Here is an 18,685-nt window from a genome sequence, read left to right as displayed (position 1 = left end):
TATTGGAGGTGGTGACCCTTTGAGAGCTGTGTGCAATGAAATTTCATGATAATGTATGCCAGTTAGTGAACATTCAAAGTGGTAATAAAGTTAGTCTAAGGATTTCCCTGTCATTCTGTTCTGACTCTAGGACGCGGTACTCATCTCCACCATCATAGGTGTATACTACAGGCCACCCATCCAAGCAGGAGAACCCAACAAGCAACTCTAGAGCAACATTTGGAGAGGGAAGGAACAGGCTGCAACAGCTGATATGTTTCAGCCTGGTTTCTTCTCTGCTTCTACACTGTGGAGGAATCGAAACAGCCCTACTTGCACCCGGCTTCTCCTCCGACCTGTCCTCAACTCACCTTTCAGCAGCTAAAGTCCTGGGAAAGCAGGAGAGGTATCCCCAACGCCTCCATCCTCCGATGGGTCAGCCGGAAAAAGAAGATCCCTCTGTTGTTCTCCTCTCTTCCACATCCTCTCTAGAAATCCAGGACTCTATTGTTTCAACACCTTTAGGCTCCGTCGCTCCCCTCCCGATGTGGGTACTCAGCCACCATCGACGCCGCTCTACTGTATTGACCCGGTAGTCACCGGGTGTTACTCATTGCATGGAGTGCCCTCTAGCGTCATCAAGCTGAAAAACACTCTCGTTTGCAAGATTTTTGATCGATTATATGCGTCAAAAAGCGGTTTTAAGCGCCGGCCACCTCGATAGCTTCACTTTGGATTGATCCCTAACCTGTTCTTTCGGGTCTCAGGGATGCACTCATAACTACTACAACTGATGCAGCGCGCTTTCTTAGTTTGTCAAACCAACATTCGCAAGGGGGGGGAAGGACACATGATGCGCACACAATCAGTAACAGGTACACATCCTTTGTGGATCGGTGCATTCTCTTCCAACCAGTTATTCACCTTGAGAGGCAAAGATAACTTCTCAAAACCTACCTTTGCAAATTGAGGGAAGCTTGAAGAGCGGAGGTTGAGTCTACTTAAGTTTTGTAAGATTAAGCCAGTTAGCTGGGCCCTAAAAGTTCATGAAATTCTTTTTTATGTGTGGACCTATATGATTGCCAGCTTCATCCTGTTAATAGAATAGCGAAACCTGGGACAAAGCAAAAAGCATCCACTAGCATTGCATCTGAACCACATCTACACGAGGAAATTTAACTGGCTTTGCCACTAAAAACATTCCTCTCTGTATTGTTGGGAAGCATAAACCTCACTAGAGGGCAGAACGCTTCTGAGTACCCTGCCCAATCTCTAAGCAGAGTCAAATTTCAGCCTACCTGTAGTAGACCCAGCAGCCTTTTTACAATCATTCCCCATCTGACACATGTGAAAAATAGTGGACTTAGCTGTAGAGAAAATGCAGGAAATTCCCTCATTTAGATTGGCAAGGTGACCTAGAGAATTGTTGTAATCTAATCCCCATTATTCTCCAGATGTTTTTTTTTTTCTTTAAATACGAGCTTCAAACTTTTCTTCTGCGTTAATGGAGTCTTTCTGACTGTAGACTACTGACTTCTGGCCTGGCTCTGGGGACCAGCAACTCTAGCTGCATCGCCTGTTGCTGAATTTTGCTCAATTTTATGAGTTACAGTTCATAGATTTTTGGGATCTCATTAAGCTACCATACATGTTCTACTGTAAAGGGTTGTTAGGAATTCCCTTTGTATCAGTTTCAGTTTGTCTACTTTGAGTGTTTGCATAATGACATCCAATGCCTTATTTTGCAGAAGAAGAAAAAAACAGTTTGCAAAAGCCAGTCAGCCATGTACTCTTCCAACTTTTCCCCTTCCATTCTCTCTATGCTAATGTTCCACTTTGTTCTGCAAAGACATCAGAATGTTGTAGCCTCTAACAGTCTGCATTACAGAATGATTCTCTCAAAGATCCAGAAGTTTTTGAACTATTTCAAGCATTTTTAGCGCCTAAACCATAAAAACAGGGTGCCAAAAAGTAACACCAAAAAGAAAGAATTAAATATGATAAAAAATAAATACAATTGGATTGTTTTATAGTTTAAAAAGTTTATTACAGTGAAAGACCAACACAATGAACAATGAATTGGGCAAGGTGGAATGTGCATTCAGTTAGAAAGTAGAGAAAGTAATCACAGGGTAAATATAGTAATTATATAAAAAAGGCAAGAGACATAAATGACAGAGTATATATAAAAACAGAGGCATAAATGGATCTAAGAGCACCGTGAGGAGCATATGTCAGATTAAATCTACCACTGCATGGTGCACACAGTATAATAATCTGGATGCTCCTTAAGACTACTTTATGGCACAGGTCATCCATCATCAGACCAATTTTAAGCGCTGCTCTGCAGAACCTGGAAACATAGTACTGTGGTTTATATCAGAGCGACTCTGAAAGCAGCAGGAGCTATAGAAATGTTCTGTGCGGCCTGAGTATTTATGCAGTATTGGAAAGACAAGCCCAATATTAATGTCTGTTTAATAAAGCCCCTGGAGAAACATGTGCTTTGTAGTTTCTGTGTGTTCGGGTTCACGGGCACATTGTATTATAACCTGAGCTGTGTTACTGACACGGGGAACCCTTGAATTCTTTGGTGTCTTCTAAATTCAGGAAACTTTTTAGCAACTTCCACTGCTATCATACACCAGCATTCAAAGGATAACAAGAGGCACCTCCAAGCAAAGGAGCTCACAGCAGGAATTGGTAGAAAACTTGAAGATCCTACACCCATGATGGGGAACCTATGGCACGTGTACCAGAAGTGGCACACAAAGCCATCTCTGCGGGCATGAGCCGTCGCCACAGGTCAGTTCCACTTTGCATGTGCACGCGCCTCCCACCAGCCAGCTGATTTTCTGGTGTCTGCCGCGTGTGGGGGGCAGGGCGCATGCAGGGGACACGTGCATGCGCAGGGGGGCGGGGTGAGAGTTTAGTTTGATAAAGGCTACATGTAATTAGCTTTTATAAAAAATAATATTTTCCATTTCCATTGTTTTCTCTCCTCCCTCATGCCTAATACTGAGGCAACTTTCACTAAACTGAATAAGGCCAGAAATTAAGCCTTCTCTACAATCATCACCTTCTACCTCATGTGGATTTTCTTGTGTGCAGTAAGGGAGGATTTTTGTGCGAAGCACCGTCCACACTCTGGGCATTTGAAACGTTTCTCCCCTGTGTGTAAACCTGCATGAGTAATAAGATTAGTCTTAGTACTGAAATCTTTCCCACAGATCGGACACTCATATGGTTTCTCTCCTGTGTGTGTCCTCTGGTGTACCACCAAGTCAGAATGTCGACTGAAACTTTTCCCACAACTAGGACAGTCATATAGTTTCTCCCCTGTGTGAGTCCTCTGGTGTATCACCAGTCCAGAATTCCAACTGAAACATTTCCCACACTCCAGACACTTGTATGGTTTTTCCCCAGTGTGAGTCCTCTGGTGTAACACCAGGTGGTAATTTGTATTGAAAGTTTTTCTGCAAACCAGACACCTGTATGGTTTCTCCCCAGTATGCATCCTCTGGTGTACCACCAGGTAGGAATGGCAACTGAAACATTTACCACAAACTGGGCATTCATATGGTTTCTCTCCTGTATGAATTCTCTGGTGTTTCGCAAGATCGGAATTCTGACTGAAAGTTTTCTCACAATCCAGACACTTGTAGGGTTTGTTCCCTCTGTGAGTCCTCTGGTGTTTCATAAAGTCAGAATTCCCACAGAAACTATTCCCACAATCTGAGCACTCATACACTTTGCCCCCAGTGTTAGACCTCTGGTGTATCATCAGTTGGGAATTCCGACTGAAACTTTTCCCACAATCCAGACACTTGTATGGTTTCTCCCCAGTGTGAGTCCTCTGGTGTAACACCAGGTAGTAACTCCTACTGAAAGTCTTCCCACAATCTAGACACCTGTATGGTTTCTCCCCAGTGTGCATCCTCCGGTGAAACACCAGGTAGGAATGGAGAATAAAACATTTACCACAATCTTGACATTCATACGGCTTCTCTCCCGTATGAATTCTCTGATGTTTCACAAGATCGGAATTCCGACTAAAAGTTTTCTCACAATCCAGACACTTGTAGGGTTTCTTCCCTCTGTGAGTCCTCTGGTGTTTCATAAAGTCAGAATTCCCACAAAAACTATTCCCACAATCTGAGCACTCATACACTTTGCCCTCAGTGTTAGACTTATGGTGTATCATCAATTGGGAACTCCGACTGAAACTTTTCCCACAATTCAGACACTTGTATGGTTTCTCCCCAGTGTGAGTCCTTTGGTGTAACACCAGGCAGTAATTCCTACTGAAGGTCTTCCCACAATCTAGACACCTATATGGTTTCTCCCCAGAGTGCATCCTCTGGTGTACCACCAGGGAGGAACTGCGACTGAAACATTTACCACAATCTGGACATTCATATGGTTTCTCTCCTGTGTGAGTTCTCTGGTGTTTCACAAGGTCGGAATTCCGACTGAACATTTTCCCACAATCTGGACACTTGTATGCCTTTTCCCCTATGTGAGTCCTCTGGTGTTTCACAAGGTCGGAATTTTGAATGAAACTTTTTCCACAATCTGGACACATGGTTTCACCTCCATGTGAGTCCTCTGGTGTAGAACTAAGCGGTATTTCCATCTGAAAAATTTTCTCACAATCCAGACAATTGTACGATTTCCTCCCTCCACGAATCCTGTGTTGATTCATTTGGAAATTATGACTGAAACTTATCCCACAATCAGGACACTCATATGGTACCTTCCCCTGTGTGAGTTTTCTTGTATATTACTAGAGTACATGCTTCCTAAAACTTTTGCCACATTGAGGGCACTGGGAGGTCTTTTTTTCAATGTGGGTCTTCTCAGGCATAATCAGGTATGATCTGTAATCTGTGCTTTTCCCACAATATACACATCTTTCCCACCTGCGTTATTTTTGGATTCTGGAGATAAAAAAGATTGCCACAAAGGCAGAGAGTGATGCAATCCAAATGTTCCCTTTCTCCCCACTGATTTCCAGACATTTCCCCCATTTTCTGAATTTGGAAATGATGCCCCTTGACCTTTTGTGGAGTGTTTTTGTTTCTTCCAGAGACTCAATTATGTCCAGCTCAAATCTCTTTTTCTGTTATTCTCTCTTCTTTCTGCTACTTGCTTGGGATAGTGGAGGACTTCTGTGGTTACCTGGAAGAAGTGGAAAATACTTTGACTGCTGGCTGGATTTGCTTTCCCTTTTAATGTTGCTTGTGCTTCTCACTTTTCATGACAATCTTCCAGGCATCCTTTATGTCTATCAAATTTACATAACATTGTTAATTTAATCCTTGTATATAAATACATGCATAAGATGTGAAAACAGCAAGAAAAAAAAATCAAAAATTAGAATAAAACAGCAAACATGCCATAATACTTGAGTCAGTGTTGAAATTAGCACAACACCCGAAATTGCTGGGAGAGCAAGAAGTTGCTCACCACAAGCTGCAGAGAAGTGGGACTTCTTCAAGCTAGCGTTCTACATGCATATCAGCCTGTGAATCTTACAATTAAAAATCTAAAATAGGAAATCATCAAGAGACTATCTAATCTGGACAAATATTGAAGAGTCCTGGAGAAAAAGGCCAGCCCTGTGGTGACCTGCAAGAAATGTGCTATATTTTTATTCCTTCCTGTGGATTATGCAAATTATGAGGGGTCCTTATTGCTCTCTGAGGTTGATTGTTTTCTTGAAGATGTTTCATTACCAAACTAGACAACATCATCAATGCTAATAAGGAGTGGGGTTTGCTTTCAGTTTATATTCTAATGGCTTGCCCTGTCAGTATTGGTGGGAGTTTTTCTTCAACATTCTATGTTTGGGCTGTTTATTGTTAACTTGTTTGGCAGTTCCTTGATTAGGGTGTTGTTTACTTATTGAGTGTTGTTTTGATGTAAATCTTAAGAGTTAATTTATGGTCATCTGAGTGCTCACTACTGTTGGGAAACTGTTTTGGGGTCTTTTTGTTCCCTTTTTTAGCTTCTTGATTGCCTCCTTTGCACCGTATATATATTTTATTTAGGTCTATATGTCTGTTGATGGCTAATGTATCAAAGTGCCAGACTTCTGGAAATTCTGTTTTAGGCACAAAAACTTACAGTAATGTGATTGAAAAGTGTATGCACCCAATTTTAAGTAGGGATGTGCTGTGTTCAGAATTAATCAATCATACTTAAATTGATATTAAACAGTAGTCAGTACAGACTGCCATCAATTGAAGTGACTCTGATCACATTCAGCTGTGCCACTAGGATTTTTCTCACATTTACTTAATTGCCTCTTACAGCAAAAGACATGGTCTGCAAAAACCTTACAAAGCATCTCATTGTTGGAAGGAGGAGAAGGATACAAAACAATTTCCACGGCATTGGATATATCATGGAACAGCCATCAACAAGTGGAAAAAATATGGCACACACAACAGCAACATTACAGAGAACTGGATGTCACTCCAAAATGAACAAGAAAACTGGACAGAGAACTGCCAAGAGGCCTACATTAAAGGAGCTGCAGGAATTTCTGGCATGTACTGGTTGTGTACTACATGCGACAACAATCTCCTGTATTCCTCATATGTCTGAACTGTGCAGCAGGGTGGCACAGAAGCATTTTTCTTCCAAAGGAAAACATCTCAGCTTGGCTACATTTGGCCAAACTGTGCATCAAAAGTCTGGGAAAATGGGTTATGGTCAGTTGAGACCAAGGTTGCTTGGTGCAAAAACAACAGTGCGCATCACCAAAAGTATACCGTATCTACAGTGAAGCAATGGTAGCATTATGCTTTGGAGCTCATTAAAACGAAAACGAAAACGAAAACCCACAACCACAACCACAACTCTAAGCTGAATCTCCCAACCGGTGGTGGGGGGAGGGGGGGGGACGGGGACTTGAAGGGACACATTTTAAATCACGCAGCATCACTGGAATAAAACTTGGGGAGGGAAGGAATATGCAGCAGCTCAGTATGTGTCAGCCTAGTTCCTTCCCTGCTTCTACTCTGCAGCCCTACTTGCTCCCGGGCTCCCCTCCGTCTTTTCTCCCGCTCACCTTCCAGCGGCTGCTTCGACCCCGGGAAGAGCACGAGACCAGCTCTCCAGGCTTCTATCCTCCCATGGGTGAGCCGGAAAAGAGAAAGTCCCTCTGCGCATCTCCTCTCCTCTCCTCCGACGTCCGCTCTAGCAACCCAAACATTCGAATGCTCTACCTCACAAGCCGTTACTATTTTCTAGGGGTGGATGTTGCTGATTTTTTAGAGCGCCATCAGGCAGAAAAAAAAGATGCTTGCCCGAAGTTTACTCTGAGGCGTTTGCAATATTATTTTTTTAAATCAGTAGTATATGCCTTCAAATTGACATCTACCGACCACATCGATAGCTTCCCGCCTGGAGGATATATCCCCTAACGGTTTCTTTCGGGTCGCCCAGGCATGCATTCATAACAACCACTGCAACTGAAGGACCAAGAAGCGGGAACTAAACCAAGGGAAAGCTTATTTTGGGGTGGGTGGGTGGGAACCATGTGGAAACACACAACAATAAAGTTCAGGATAACTCTTGAAACCTACCTTCGTCCAATATTTGAGGGGCTGCCACAGAGAGGAAGGGATCAAGCTATTTTCCAAAGTACCCGAAGGCCAGACAAGGAATAATGGATGGAAACTGAACAAGGAGAGATTCAGCCTGGAAATAAGGAGAAACTTATTGACAGTGAGAGCAATCAACCAATGGAACAGCTTTGTCTTCAGAAGCTGTGAAAGCTTCATAATTGGAGGCTTTCAAGAAGAGCTTAGACTGCCATTTGTCAGAAATGGTGTAGGCAGGGTCTCCTGCTTGGACGGGGTGTATGTGGATTAGATTACCTACATGGACCCTTCCAACTATATTTATCTGACTGTGAAATATAGACCCCTCTTAGCTGTACAAGATTAGCCAGATGTTGGGACCTAAAAGTTCATGAAGTTCTTGTTTGTGTGTGCAGCCCTCAGTGGTTGCCAGCTTCATCCGATTAATAGAATAATGAAACATGGGACAAACCTGGAAGTGGCCACTGCATTGTCTTTGAACCCATATCTAGGGAAAGGATTTTTGAGGGTTTTTTTGTGCTCTCTGAACTTTGTTGTTTTCTTGTAGATGTTTCATTATCCAAACTGGGTAACATCATCGGTGCTAAGAAAACCCATACACTTGTACTTTCTGCAAGGCAAGGCAAGAAACAAAGGATGGAAATTAACCAAGCAGAGAAGCAACCTAGAACTATGGAGAAATTTTGTAATGGGGACAACTTGCCTCATAATGGAATAGCTTGCCTTCAGAAATTGCGGGTGCTCCATAACGAAGCTTTCAAAAAGAGACTGGGTAGTCATTTGTCTGAAATGATATGAGCCATCTCCTGCTTGAGTAGGGTGTTGGAGACTCCGTGGGCCAGATGAAATCTATGGGAATGAGACACAACTAACAGACCAAATATTTCTCTGCCTGCAGGAGAATTCCCTGAGGGGTACCCAAAATACAAAACTCCTTTAAAAACTTAATAGCCAGGTCAAAATGTTCATCTGAATGATCATCCTTTTTTTTTCATGGTATCCAAACCAAAGAAATTTTTTCTTTGTTTTTGACTCAGTACCTTGATAATTGAGTGTGTGTGCAAGGAAAACTCTTGGCATTAAAACTTTTGAACTCTTTTCAATTAGAAATAATTGATCCAAATACAAATGTATGCCCATAATGGGTCCCCTGCAGGTTTGGGGTCTGGGGAAACAAGTGTCTCCCCCTACCCCCTTTTAAAAAAGCCCAGCCAAAATAGCATCATCCATTTGCAAGAGTAGAGTCGTTAGATTTAAAATACATGTGGAAATACTAAAATACTGTTAATGTTTATGGATGGTGAAAGCAAAGAGGGAGAGACTCAGTAATTCAGTGCCTAAGGTCAGACATGGATTTTGCAGAAAAATCAAAAATTATAAAGTGGAGAATGCAATGGAATAACAAGAAGTACTGTGGGATTGGCTGTACAGAATAAAACTCAGTCCACCAAACTACCATTGAAAAAGAAAAAAAAAATCCTAGAAAAAATCAGCACGGTTACACAAAGAACACTGATAAACTGAAAGACAAAAATGGTAAGTACAAAAAATGGAAAGAGGGCACATAACTAAGGTAGAATTGGTGGTATCCAGCCTGTTTGCACCAGATTGGGTGAACTGGTAGCAAGGATTTGGCATGGGTAGTAAATTCTGGCTGGCCATGCCCCTGACCCAGTCACCCAGTGGCTGCTGGTTCGATTGCCCCACCCGCCTGACGCTCGCCCCTTAAGGTATTTTTTTTCCCCTTCTGACAACCAGCTGTTCATATGATCAGCTGTGCCAGGATTCCCCTTGCTGAGGCCCAGGAAGGCAAAAAATGGAGGGAGGGGCTCAGCCCCCCCTCCATTTTTTGCCTTCCTGAGCCCCAGAGGAGCCTTCTGGGAGAAAAAATGCCCCCCCTAGAGGCTCTTCTGAGGCCCAGAAGGCCCCAAAAAACGGTGGGGGGGTGGCTGCAAATAAAACCCCGCCCATCCAGTCACATGACCATGCCCACCAAGCCACACCCACTAAGCCACGCCCACAGAACCAGTAGTAAAAAAAAATTGAATCCCACCACTGAGTAGAATACCAAAGAATAGCCCTAAGTTGCAAAAATGAAGTCAGGAAAGCTAAACCTCAGAATGAAGTAAGACTTGCAACAAATGTCAAAAACAATAAAAAGTTTATTTCAATAAGATCAAGATCCAAGATCATGCTGAAGAAATTTAGCAGCATAATTCATCATAACTTGGAGTTTAATGGGATGTTGGAGTCCTAGTGGACAATTACTTAAATATGAGCCAGCCAGGAGTGTGCTGCAGCTGCCCAAAAAGCCAATGCAATCCTAGACTGCATTAACAGGGATAGAATCAAGATCATGTGAAGTGTTAGTAGCACTTTATAATGCCTTAGTAAGGCCACACTTGGAATACTGCATCCAGTTTTGGTCACTAAGGTATAAAAAAGATGTTGAGACTCTAGAAAGAGTACAAAGAAGACCAACAAACATGATTAGAGGGCTGGAGGCTAAAACATGAAGTTTCAGGATTTGAGTATGCCTAGTGAAAAATGTCTGTTTATATTAAAGTGATTGCCTTGTCAGTCTTGGTATTACACTGTACAGTCACACTGCTCTCCTTCTAAACAGTCCTTTGTTCAGAGTAAGATGGTTGATTTCCTAGCTTCCTTCTTGTTTTTTAAAGATTTTTCATCAATATATATAAAAGTGAAAAAGCACATCACAAAATCTCCAGAACCATAAAGCTACAAACTTGTAATTTGGCATGTATGTTCCTCTTAGCTTCTAGGTGCTCACTAAGAAAGGATTTTTCAAAATGATCATCAGAGCATTAGTATTTCCTATATTATTATTAATACGCTCTGATGCTAAGGAGTTCCCCTCCCTACCTGAAAAGAAATCTCTTCCAAATGCAAAACACAAGTAGAGGAATTTCAGTTTCAGTTTTACTTTCACAGCAGCAAACAGCTTTGCTACAGAACAGAGTTGAACTAAACCACGCCCAGGCTTCTTGCTGTGTCCTTGCTCAAACAGCAAATATTGTTTCAGCTTCCAAACAGCCCTCAACTCTCTCACACGCTGATAGGATGCTAGCCAGATGAATACCGATGGATCCTGGTAGGCAGAGGCAGAATTTTTCCCCCTTATTTTCCTCCCCCAAAACTAAGCCTCACCACATAGTTTCATAGTGAAGCATGGATATCAAGCTAGTCTTTAAAATAAAGCTGCATTTAAAAAATTCCCCCTTCCACTGGTAGATTTATGCACAATTATAATCCACAGTTCCCTTTGTATCAGTTTCATTGTGTATATTTTGAATGTTTGTGAAATGAAATTAAATGACTATTCATTTCTAGTCCACACTTATTTCTCCACCCCAAAATAAAAGTGTCTTTACAGAATAATAATCAAAGGAAACACATGCTTTGCAATGAATTCTTATAGTAGTATAGTAGTCATGAACTCTTCCAACTTTTATCGCTTCCATTCCTTCTGCACTAACATCCATTTTGTTCCTCAAAGACACCAGAATGTTGCAGCTATTAAGAGTTTGCATTATGTAATGGTCCTCTCAAAGATCCAGAAGCTTTTGAGATATTTCAAGCAATTTCAGCGGCCAAGCATGAAAAATGTGACAACAGATACACCCCAGTAGGACACAAAAAAGAGATTGAATATAATCTGACAAGAATTAGATATAAATTGATTATTTTAAAATTTAAAATCTTTATTACAGTGAAAACCAGTATTCAACTAAATAGTACAGAAAATAAAATCTAAAAATAGTGATTATACTAAATAAGATATAAAAGAGAGTATATATAAAAACAGAAGTTTAAATGTAACTAAGAGCACAGTGAGGAGGATAAGATGCTTGTCGGTTGAATTGTTTATTACGTGGCAGTTTAAATCTATCATTCTACAAACCAAAATGTATGATGAGTTGGATGTTCCTTAAGACTACTTTATGGCACAGTTCATCCATCATCTGGCCAAATTTAAATGCTGCTCTGCAGAAACTGGCAACATTATACTATATGTAGTAACAGGGTGACTATCTAAAAGCAGCAGGGAGATGTAGAATTGTTCTGTGCGCCCTGAGTAATGGAGAGATGACTCCGATACAAATATCTTTACAATCACTGGACAACTTAGACCTTAAAATAATTTTATTGTCACTTTGCATGTACACTAATCAGCATACAAGAACATGCTCTATTGCTTCTGTATGTCCAGAGTCATGGTGGCATTGTATTATAACCTGAAATATTATTAAAATAAACAAGCCTTGAATTCTTTGGTGTCTTCTAAACTTAGCAACTTTTTCAGCATCTTGGCACTGCCAGCATTCAAAGGTTAATCCACCAGCATTCAAAGGATAACAGGAGGCATCTCCAAGCAAAGGAGATCAACAGCAGGAGTTGTTATAAACATGAAAATCCTATGCTCAAATACCACAACCCCCTTTTTCTCTATAGCATTTCAGTAACATTTGCATATCATGGTCAACAACCTTTACATGTGATTTTTTGGTGCTTTTCTCACTGTCCCAAATCTTCTTCGTATAGAATACCTTTATTGTCATTGCATTCCACAAATACAATGAAATTTGAAAGCTACTCCAGCACAGTGCCCCAAACACCACATCACAATCACACTACATAGTTTTAAAAATTAAAATAATTACAATAGGATTAAATCACAAATGCACTGTTTGATTCAAGAGAATTACTGCCTTGGAAAAGAAACTGTTTCTCAATCTATTAGTCCTCATTTTAAGACACCTATAACACCTCCCTCATGGTAACAGATCGAAATATGAATGTCCAGGATGAGAACGGTCTGTGGAGATTTTAAGTGTTCTAGAGAGGAGTCTGGTATTCGCAATCTCTTCCAAAGAAGAAAGAGAGCAACCGATGATTTTTTTGTGCTGTGTTTATAACTCCCTGGAGCATTGGTATATTTCCCATTCTGTGCTTCACTGTCCATCACTTTTCTTGCTTCACTGTTCGCAATCTGAACAGGGATTCTTCCTGCACTGAATTTCTGGAAATGAAAAGATGAACGCTAATCCCTCTTTACCTCCCCTCTCCCATTACCTCACATTTAAGGAGCTACAATCACTAAGTAAATCTGAGTGCTCCTATCTTTTAATATATTTTATAGGATCTGCAGCAGGTTTCTGAAATCTGAATGTTGCATTTCTATGATATCTGATATCTATCCCCAAATCATTTTTGCAGCAAATGCACATTGTTGCAAGGGAATATCCACTATATTGCGCTAATAGCCTGGCACTATATTCTGCTTATAACCAGGCACAAGTAGATCAAACTAACATTTTCAATTTCTAGTTCCTTTCCCCCAAATGAGAAATACTTAGATACATTTGACTAAACTGAATCAGGCCAGAAATTAAATAGTCAATTTCTCAGTTGTTTTTGCAAAGGCAGATCAGAAAAGAAATTCAAGCCTTCTCGTCACTCATCGCCTTCTGCCTCATGTGGATTTTCTTATGTGCATTAAGGGAGGAGGTTTGCGAGAAGCACCGTCCACACTCTGGGCATTTGTAAGGTTTCTCCCTTGTATGTACACTTACATGACTTACAAGACTAGACTTAGTACTGAAATCTTTCCCACAATCCGGACACTCATATGGTTTCTCTCCTGTGTGAGTCCTCTTGTGTTTCACAAGGTTGAAATTAACACTGAAACTTTTCCCACAATCCAGACACATGTACGGTTTCTCCCCTGTGTGAGTCCTCTGGTGTATAATCAGGTTGGAATTATGACTGAAACCTTTCCCACAATCTGAACACTCATAGGGTTTCTCTCCTGTGTGAGTCCTCAGGTGTTTTACAACGTCGGAATTATGACTGAAACTTTTCCCACAATCTGGACACTGATAGGGTTTCTCTCCTGTGTGAGTCCTCTTGTGTTTTACAAGGTTGGAATTAACAGTGAAACCTTTCCCACAATCTGGACACTCATATGGTTTCTCTCCTGTGTGAGTCCTCTGGTGTATAATCAGGTTGGAATTATGACTGAAACCTTTTCCACAATCTGGACACTCATAGGGTTTCTCTCCTGTGTGAGTCCTCAGGTGTTTCACAAGGCCGGAATTATGACTGAAACCTTTCCCACAATCTGGACATTTATACGGTTTCTCTCCTGTGTGAGTCCTCAGATGTTTCACAAGGTCGGAATTCTGAATGAAACTTTTCCCACAATCCTGACACTCATATGGTTTCTCCCCTGTGTGAGTCCTCTGGTGTACTATCAGGCTGGAATTATGACGGAAACCTTTTCCACAATCTGGACACTCATAGGGTTTCTCTCCTGTGTGAGTCCTCAGGTGTATCATCAGGTGAGCATTCTGAATGAAAGTTTTCCCACAGATTGGACAGAGATATGGCTTTCTTTGATTCAAGTTATTATTTCTTTCTTCACAGAGTGAAGCTTCCATGACTGCCTGTCTTACATGCCTATCCGAGTGTCTCTTTCTGCTCCAGTGAGTTCTAGAGTATTTCCCCTTTTTCTGAATTTGGAAATGATCCCTCTTTATCCTTTTGGGAGTGCCTGCTTGAATTCTATATACTCAATTTTTTTCCAGCTCAAAACTCTCTTCCTGTTATTTTCTCTTTTGTCTGTCACCTGCCTGCAGAAGGAGAACAAGTGGAAAAGACTTTCATTGCTGGCTGGATTTCCTTTCCTTTTTAATGCTGATTGTGACTCTCACTTGTCTGGAATTCCCTTCTGGGCATCCTCTTTGTCCTGTAAGATTGACACAAGCCCATAGTTTAATGGTTGTTTATGAAGTGGTTGCAGAAAATGTGAAAACAGCAGGAGAACAAACCATGCATTACAATGTGAAAGCAAACGTGCCAAAATGCTAGTTTAACCTCTAACATTAACTATGGTTCATTTAACCCATAGAAGACTAGCAAGATCCAAGCTCAAATATCCACACAAACATTAAATTATCTTTTGGACTTCAGCAAATAACAAATTCTTAGCATTCTAAGCTGTTATTTTTAAATACATCAGGGAATACCTGGGACAGCTTATACAGATATGCACACAAATATAGAAACAAATATAGACACACCTACCAATATAAGTATTTTAAAAGTCCATGTGTATTACAGCCACAAAAATGTCCCCAAAGTAGGTACACTCACATTTTTAATCCAACTTTAGAGTGGGGAAGGCTTCAACAGATGATGTGCTTCAACTGATGAAATGGTGCTCAAAGCATATGCCAGATATATAAACTCCTCAGTTTCCAAGAAAACAGCACATCTCAAAAACTCACAGAATCAATCCTAAATTGAAGGAGACTTTTAAATCTCCCAACCATCAAAAATTTTTTTGCAGGCAACACTTTTAAAATAACTAGTACCACTGAAACAAAATCTGCAGAGGAAAAAAGATGAAGCAGTAATTGACTTGTTTCTGCCTCGTTTTTTTCTCTGCTACATACATTCACAAAAGTATGTTGCAAACACACCAGAGCAGTAGTGGAAGTCTTTCATTACCCTGACATCAATGGTGACAGAAGCTCTGCATCAGGTGGGAGGTTGAACAGGTTCCTGACCAATTTTGTCATCCAAAAGACAGAGCAGGGAACTAGAGAGACAGCTGTACTGAACCTAATTCTTACTAACACAGAAGACATGATATAGGGTGTGATGGCAAACCTATGGCATGCGTGCCAGAAGTGGCACACAGAACCATCTCTGCGGTCACGAGTCGTCATGTCAGCTCAGTTTTACTGCACACACGTGCGTGCCTCTCATCAGCCAGCTGAATTTCAGGTATCTGCTGCACATGCAAGGGGCAGGAGATGCGTACACATGTGCAGGGGAGGCGGGGGAGCACGGGGGGGGGGGAGGTCACATATTCATGGCATTATGGGTGCAGGCACGCATACGTACACGTGCGCACTTTTGGCACGCAACAACAAAAAGGTTAGCCATCACTGATATAGGGGGTTGAAGTTGCTTTGGAGGAGAGTGACCCCGTCATACCATACTGACTTTCATTGAGGACCTGTATACTGCAAGAGTCAAAAAGAGGTCTGTGAAAATATCTACAGACCCCTCACATCCTGGACATAAACTGTTTCAACTCCTTCCCTCAAAACGTTGCTATAGAGCACTACACACCAGGGCAACTAGACACAAGGACAGTTTTTTCCTGAACTGCCATCACTCTGCTAAACAACTAATTCCCACAACACTATAAACTACTTAGTAAGACTGTATTACTATTATTCTTCTCATTCTTCTTATCTATCTCTTCCCACTTATGGCTATAACCGTGTTGCTTGTATCTTTACAATTTATATTGTTTTATTTGTTTCATAGTATGATTTGATTGCTTATTAGTAACCTATGACTATCACTAAGTGTTGTATCTTATGATTCTTGATGAATGTATTATTTATGTACACTGAGAGCCTATGCACCAGAGACAAATTCCTTGTGTGTCCAATCACACTTGGCCAATAAAGAATTCCATTCTATTCTATACTGGAATTCAATACAATGCAAACACAATAGAACAAAATCAAAACAGTGCCTTAAATTTTAAAAGAGCTGATTTTAACAAGCTTAGAAAGAGCTTGGGAAGAATACCATGGATTAAAGTCTTAAAGGGGGAAACAAGTCAAGAAGCTTGAGTAACTCTGAAAAATATGGTTATAAAAGGCCAGTCCACCTCAATATCACTGAAAAAGAAGAACAAGAAATCCAATATGAAACCAGCATAGTTACACAAAAAACTCTCTGATAAACTGAAACACAAAAAGAATAAGTACAAGAAATTGAAAGAAGGACATATAACTAAGGCAGAATACAAATAAAAAAACTTGAAAAGATGAAGTCAGGAAAGATAAGGCTCAGAAGTATAGCTATACTGGACCTAATTCTTACTAACACAGAATAAGTGATAGAGGGAGTTGAAGTTGCTGCAACTTTGGAGGAGAGTGACCACGTCATATTGAAATTTAATATAAATTCAAATACAAACTATAGAACATATCAAACCAGTGTCTTAAATTTCAAAGGGGCTGATTTTAAGAAACTTAGAGAGAGCTTGGGAAGGATTCCATAGATGAAAGTCTTAAAAGGGAAAACAACTCAAGAATGTTGCAAAACTCTGAGAAATATGGTTATAAAAGCCTAGTCCACCTCAATACCACGTAAAAAAAAATCCAAGAAAAAACCAGCGTGGTTATACAAAGAACTCTCTGATAAAATGAAAGACAAAAGGGATAAGTACAAAAAATGGAAAGAGGGACAGAGAACTAAGGCAGAATACAAACAAACAGACCGAACTTGCAAAGATGAAGTCAGAAAAGCTAAGGTTCAGAATGAAATAAGTCTTGCAGCAAATGTCAAAAATAATTTTAAAAAATATTTCAACATATAAAAACCAAGAACCAATCAAGTCAAGGAACCAATCGGTCTACTAATCAGAGAAGATGGAGAAGAAGCAACAGGCAGTAGAGAGAAAGCAGAGCTGCTTAATTCATTCTTTGCATCTGTCTTCATGCAAACAGATAATACAGCCCAACCTATCAAAAACATAACCGTAAAAGACAGACTAGAAATACAAATTAAAATAAGCAAGAAAACACTTGTCCATTGTAGATGGATTACATCCCAATATTCTGCCAGCACCCAGTGAAGGAAGCTGGCAGATGTGATCTCAGAACCACTGAACCATATCTTTCAAAGATCTTGAATTACCAGGAAGTACCAGACTGGAAAAAAGCTGATGCGGTTCCCATTTTCAAAAGAGGGAGGGGGAAACAAATCCAGGAAACTGCAGACCAGTCAGACTAACATTAATACCTGGGAAGATACTGGAGAAAATAATCAAGCATCAGATCTGTTAATACCTTGAAGTAAGTAAAGTTATAACTAGAAGCCAACACCGGTTTGTCAAAAACAGATCATGTCAAACAAATCTTATTTCATACCACTTTATAAATCCTTAGTAAGACCACACTTCAAATATTGGATACAGATTTGGTCACCGTATTATAAAAACCAGGTAGAAACTCTGGAAAGAGTGCAGAAAAAAGCAACAAAGATTATTAGGAAGCTAAAGCATATGAAGAATGATTGCAGTAATTGGGTTTATGCAGTCTAGAGAAAAGAAAGACTAAGGGTGACATGAATGCAGTATTCCAGTATTCGAGAGGTTGCCGTGAAGAGGAGGGGGTCAACTTATTTTCCAAAGCACCAGAAGGGAAGGCAAGAAGCCATGGATACAAACTAATCAAGGAGAGAACCAAACTAGAACTAAGGAGAGATTTCCTAACAGTGAGAACAATGGTTCAGTGGAACAACTTGCCTCCAGAAGTTGTGTGTGCTCTATCACTAGAGGCTTTTAAGAGACTGGATAGCCGCTTGTCTAGAATGGCATAGGGTCTCCTGCTTGGACTAGAAGATCTTCAAGGTCCCTTCCAACTCTACTATTCTGTTCTTTTGCTTCTTGGCCCAGGAAGCCAGCGTTGTCCAAAGACAATTTCAGGGGTCATGCAGCTAGCATGCCTCTACACCAAAGGCACATAGAACTCTATTACGACATCAGAGTGGTATCTATTAACCAACTTGTATTTGCATGTTTTCAAACTGCTAGGTTGGTAGGAGCTGGGGCAAGTAATGGGAGCTCACTCTGTTGCATGGGGCTCTGGTCTCAAATCCCAGCTGTCAGCTCTTCAGCTGGAAAGCTCAGCATCTTTAACCACTACAGATATGCACACAAACAAATATACTTACCAGCAAGATTCTAGTTCAAATATTCACACAAGCATTAAATTCTCTTCTGGACTTCAGCAAATCACAAATTCTTCCCATTGCAAACTCTTATTTTCAAATATAGCGGGACAAACAGAGGCTAGCTATACAGATATGCACGCAGAGACAAATACAGGTACACCTACCAATGTAAGTATGTTAAAAGTCCATGTGTATTTCAGTAGCAAACATTTCCCAGAAGCGGCTACGCTCAAACTTTTCAGTCTCGTTTTAGAGGAAGAGAGGGCTTCAATAGACGAGGACTTCAACCGATTAAAAAAAAG

General features: G+C 40.7%; 4 protein-coding genes across 11 annotated transcripts in view; all 4 read right to left on the bottom strand.

The window, feature by feature from the left end:
- LOC113426587 (uncharacterized) overlaps positions 1-7,122 on the bottom strand; it is a 22,257-nt gene extending 15,135 nt beyond the window's left edge. Inside the window, exon 1 of the mRNA XM_087953169.1 lies at positions 7,058-7,122. The gene's annotated coding sequence lies outside the window, so the exon portion shown is untranslated. The remainder of the gene's footprint in view (positions 1-7,057) is intronic.
- The window catches only part of LOC148131659 (uncharacterized), a 24,061-nt gene extending 5,390 nt beyond the window's left edge, over positions 1-18,671 (bottom strand). The window contains exons 1-2 of one of the 3 annotated variants that reach the window (XM_087953284.1): positions 7,058-7,110; positions 351-622 (exon numbers count right to left, since the gene is read on the bottom strand). The gene's annotated coding sequence lies outside the window, so the exon portion shown is untranslated. Of the gene's footprint in view, positions 1-350; positions 623-7,057; positions 7,123-18,547 lie in introns of those variants that run through there. The other 2 variants (XM_087953285.1, XM_087953286.1) reach the window with 2 other exon arrangements.
- LOC148131660 (uncharacterized) lies at positions 2,011-7,165 on the bottom strand. Its single transcript, XM_087953127.1, has 2 exons — positions 7,058-7,165; positions 2,011-5,266 (listed from the first exon to the last, which is right to left on the bottom strand). The coding sequence occupies exon 2, from the start codon at positions 4,682-4,684 to the stop codon at positions 3,062-3,064; it is 1,623 nt and encodes a 540-aa protein (XP_087809253.1). The 5' UTR covers positions 4,685-5,266; positions 7,058-7,165; the 3' UTR covers positions 2,011-3,061.
- Positions 11,295-18,685, bottom strand: part of LOC148131658 (uncharacterized) — an 86,122-nt gene continuing 78,731 nt past the window's right edge. For 2 of the 6 annotated variants that reach the window (XM_087953292.1, XM_087953294.1), the window contains exon 2: positions 11,295-14,364. In XM_087953292.1, coding sequence (XP_087809418.1) covers positions 13,058-14,056 — 999 coding nt within the window. In that variant the 5' untranslated portion in view covers positions 14,057-14,364 and the 3' untranslated portion in view covers positions 11,295-13,057. Of the gene's footprint in view, positions 14,365-14,702; positions 14,916-18,547 lie in introns of those variants that run through there. The other 4 variants (XM_087953288.1, XM_087953291.1, XM_087953289.1 and 1 more) reach the window with 4 other exon arrangements.

Source organism: Notechis scutatus, chromosome 2 (genome assembly GCF_049901735.1).
Source record: "Notechis scutatus isolate UNSWTSFEM ecotype Mainland chromosome 2, rNotScu1.2, whole genome shotgun sequence".
Lineage (NCBI taxonomy): Eukaryota > Metazoa > Chordata > Lepidosauria > Squamata > Elapidae > Notechis > Notechis scutatus.
The sequence above is the reverse complement of the archived record's forward strand: the minus strand, read 5'-3'. Positions and strand labels throughout refer to the sequence as shown.